The sequence below is a fragment of the Limulus polyphemus genome, unplaced genomic scaffold, assembly GCF_000517525.1.
Source record: "Limulus polyphemus unplaced genomic scaffold, Limulus_polyphemus-2.1.2 Scaffold69, whole genome shotgun sequence".
NCBI classification, from domain to species: Eukaryota; Metazoa; Arthropoda; class Merostomata; order Xiphosura; family Limulidae; genus Limulus; species Limulus polyphemus.
In genome coordinates, this window is record NW_013665679.1 from 329,650 (window position 1) to 333,066 (window position 3,417).

The 3,417-nt window shown below is 31.1% G+C and overlaps 1 protein-coding gene across 6 annotated transcripts in view; it reads left to right on the forward strand.

Moving 5' to 3' along the window:
* Positions 1-3,417, forward strand: part of LOC106465668 (kinesin-like protein KIF3A) — a 101,961-nt gene that overhangs the window by 83,092 nt on the left and 15,452 nt on the right. For all 6 annotated transcript variants that reach the window (XM_013925906.2, XM_022393952.1, XM_022393935.1 and 3 more), the window contains exon 13: positions 1,212-1,392. In XM_013925906.2, the coding sequence (XP_013781360.1) occupies positions 1,212-1,392 (181 nt within the window). The remainder of the gene's footprint in view (positions 1-1,211; positions 1,393-3,417) is intronic.

Genomic DNA, 3,417 nt, shown 5'->3' on the forward strand with positions numbered 1-3,417 from the left:
ATGTTATCATTTTGTGAAACAGTGCCTAGCCTTTTGAATTTTGTTTCATCATTTAACATGTCACATATTTTAACAATGTAGTCAGTTTGATTCAAAATGATGGTTCCAGAACCTTTGTCAGATTTTGTGATAAGAATACTTTTGTTTGAGCATAGAGATTTTATAGCCTGAAAATGTTCTCAATGCATATAGAAGTCCGAAAGGTCGATTGGTATGCCACAGTAAGCATGTGCCAAATCACATAGTCTGGCCTTTAGCGAACTTAGTTCTTCATCCGATACTGGTTTATGTTTAGTAAGTTGAGCATATAAAACTTCAAATTCTGTGAAAATCTTCTCTCTCTGGATATTGATAGTAAATAAACAAAACTCTAGACCATGTCCAAGTACAAATTCTTCTGCTTCAGAGAGGCAGTAGTCTGAAAGATTAATAATGTGCTTTTTAGAGTCACTCAACGCACCACTGAAACGTTTCTTAATAAGAATGTTTATGTTATGATCGTGTTTTTTGTCTGGTTTTCCATCCATTCGTCAGTTTTGGAATTGTAGTGGCACAAGCGAATCATGTTGAAAAATGAAAGACATTTTCTAATTTTTTACCACAGGTTGCGATAACGAACTTTTACTTTAGAATATTGTTTTTGGTTTTTCTCGATTTCATCATTCATAAATGCATGTTCCATTGATGGACTATGTCTTGCTCGGGATATTGCAATGCGATTACTAATAAATTTTAGTATGACTCGTTTGCTATACAATCTACACATCCTTCAGTAGGTCTGTGACATTTCTTGATTGGCTTAAGGACATGCCAATCAGTCATTGCCTTACTGGCCTACGTTGATCTGACTCATTTTATAAGCTGTGCTATTTCCTATTTCAAGAAAATAATTTCTTATTCCTAACTTTGTTTATCACAAACTGTAGTTTATATGAGACCCTTTTATTCAGGTAAATAAAACATCAATCTATATCTCAAGAATATATCTTTATTAGCTCAATATTTTGCTTTTACAGCTTGTCAGGAGCTATCGATATCCTACTAGTTCACTAAACCAGTTGGCAACTGTGAAATATGAATCAAGTAGTTTAGTTGTTTTTTTAATTAGATGCTTGCAAACTTGTATTACAGTTTCCTTATTGCTACCATGAAGAGATGCTTTCTGAACTGATGATAAGAAAGTTAAATGTTGTTTTCCTCACTTTGTGTAGGGAAGAGCATGATGCATTAGTTCAAAAGCTACAAGCTTTGGAGAAGAAAATTATTGTTGGTGGAGAAAATCTTTTGGAAAAAGCTGAAGAACAAGAAAGATTATTGGAAGAGAGTGCACAAGAGCTGGAAGAACGAAAACAGAAAGAGAAAGAACTCAGACAAGCACTAGAAAAGAAAGAGGTGTGATTAAAGTACATATATTACAAGATTTTTTTGTCTTCATGAAGTTGTAATTCGTTGGCTCATTGTTAGGTTATTTTTATTGTAACTTTATGTTTTGAAAATAAGCATTTTCCTGGGTTCTATATGTAATTTTTAAAAGGGAAAGTATTGGATATAAAGATTGTTGCTAACATTTTCTTATTGATTTAAACAAAGTTAAAAATCATACTCCAGTTTGTTACTTAAAATGACTCAAACACCTTTAATGATAGGCAGCATCTCCTCTGATTAATATTTGTTTACCCACTTATGTTTTTACCATTATAACACTAATACCAAATGTTCAAACAAGTTTTACACTTGGTGAAACTGTAACTTAGAATCACTGTGTTAGTATAATAAGCAATAGAGAAACATTAATCATTAGTTGTTAGCCATCACTCTAACATGTTAATCAGCTTACATTCTGACTTCCATCTGACAGACTCATTTCTCATCAGTGGCAACTTGAGAAGTAATTTTTATGCATGTGTTTTGTATTTAATTAAGCTTTGTTACAAAAAATATAAGAACATCTTTAATGTATCTTGGTGCTAGTTGCCTGTTATGTGTAGTAATCAGCATCTTCTAGTTTGGAGTGGCCAGCAAAACATTTGAGGGCCAGAATGACAGACATTATTTTGATTTGGATGAATGCAAAAAAGTTATAATTAAAGCAAGATATAAGTTTAAGTGTATTTAAGAAACTACACTAATAAAAATAATATTCATTTTTGGACTTCTCCATGATCAGGCTACTACTTATTAGTTTTCAGACTAGAAATATGTGCATTTATTATGGCCCCACAATAGACAAATTGGCTTAAATGTTGTTACAATTGGTCTTCCTTGATCTCTCAACTTGGTGAATCACAATGAAAGATTCAGTAAAGTTAGAATAACAGGAGTGCTAAAAGCGAGAACGTTTCTCATAGAATTTTATTGTAATTATTTAAAGTTAGAAATGTAAATTAGACTATGGTGGTTGCACAATTCCATCAAATGAAGAGAATTGTCATTGTCAGTGGATTCATGATGGGGAAATCGAAGTGTAATAATGAAGATGAAGATGGTTGACAAAACCAACCATTTCAGAATACACTTATTCCATCTTCAGCGAAATCTGAAAATAGTGTTATAAAGGTATTTATTAACTAAAATTATAGTATCATTAATTTCTAGTTAACTTAGTTATTAAGTAAAGTGATAAATGTAAGGATAAAACTAAAAAGATTATATACATATATTGCAAAAAGTTGCGTTTTAAGTGTGTACACTTAGAATAGTTTTAGACCTGAAGAGTTTTAAGTCATTAAGAGTAGGGTGGCCTTTAGCTATGAATAAACTTTTTATTAATGTAGGTTTCAAGGTTCTGAAGATCCTGTAGTAATGACAGAGAAATCATTAAATTAAAGAGGGGAGTTTTTTTTATAATCTATAAGGATTGTGGACTCATAAAAGGAATAGAGATAATAAGGGGAAATTTGTGAACAGTGTGTACATTGGTTCGTTTTTGGAATTTGTTGTTTAGGAAGTTGCATGTATTCTTCATTAGAAAATCAGTTGGCTAGCCATTATTTAACATATGTTTGTGTAGAAGGGTAATTTGTTTGTGTGAAATAGAATAATTGGAACACAGATTAAAAATTCTGTTTAACAATGACATGACTAGATTACCTTTGAAGAAGTTGGGATAGAACTATTACAATTGCTATAAAGGCCAGTAAAAATATTTTATTATAAAAAGAGGTAGAAAAGTGTTTACCTTCTCTGTCATTGTTTGTACTAAAAGGACAGTATGATAAGGGGTAGAAGATATGTTAGAGACAAGTACATATAAAAAAGTTAAGAATAACCCTACTAATAAGTATCATGAACTTGTAAAAACAAGTTAAAAAATGTTTAACTTTAACCGATGTAGAGACAAAACAATTAATTCCAGCTAGTTTTATTACTCTGAGATTTTATGTACTTCCAAAAGTACATAAAATTAATAACAGTTTT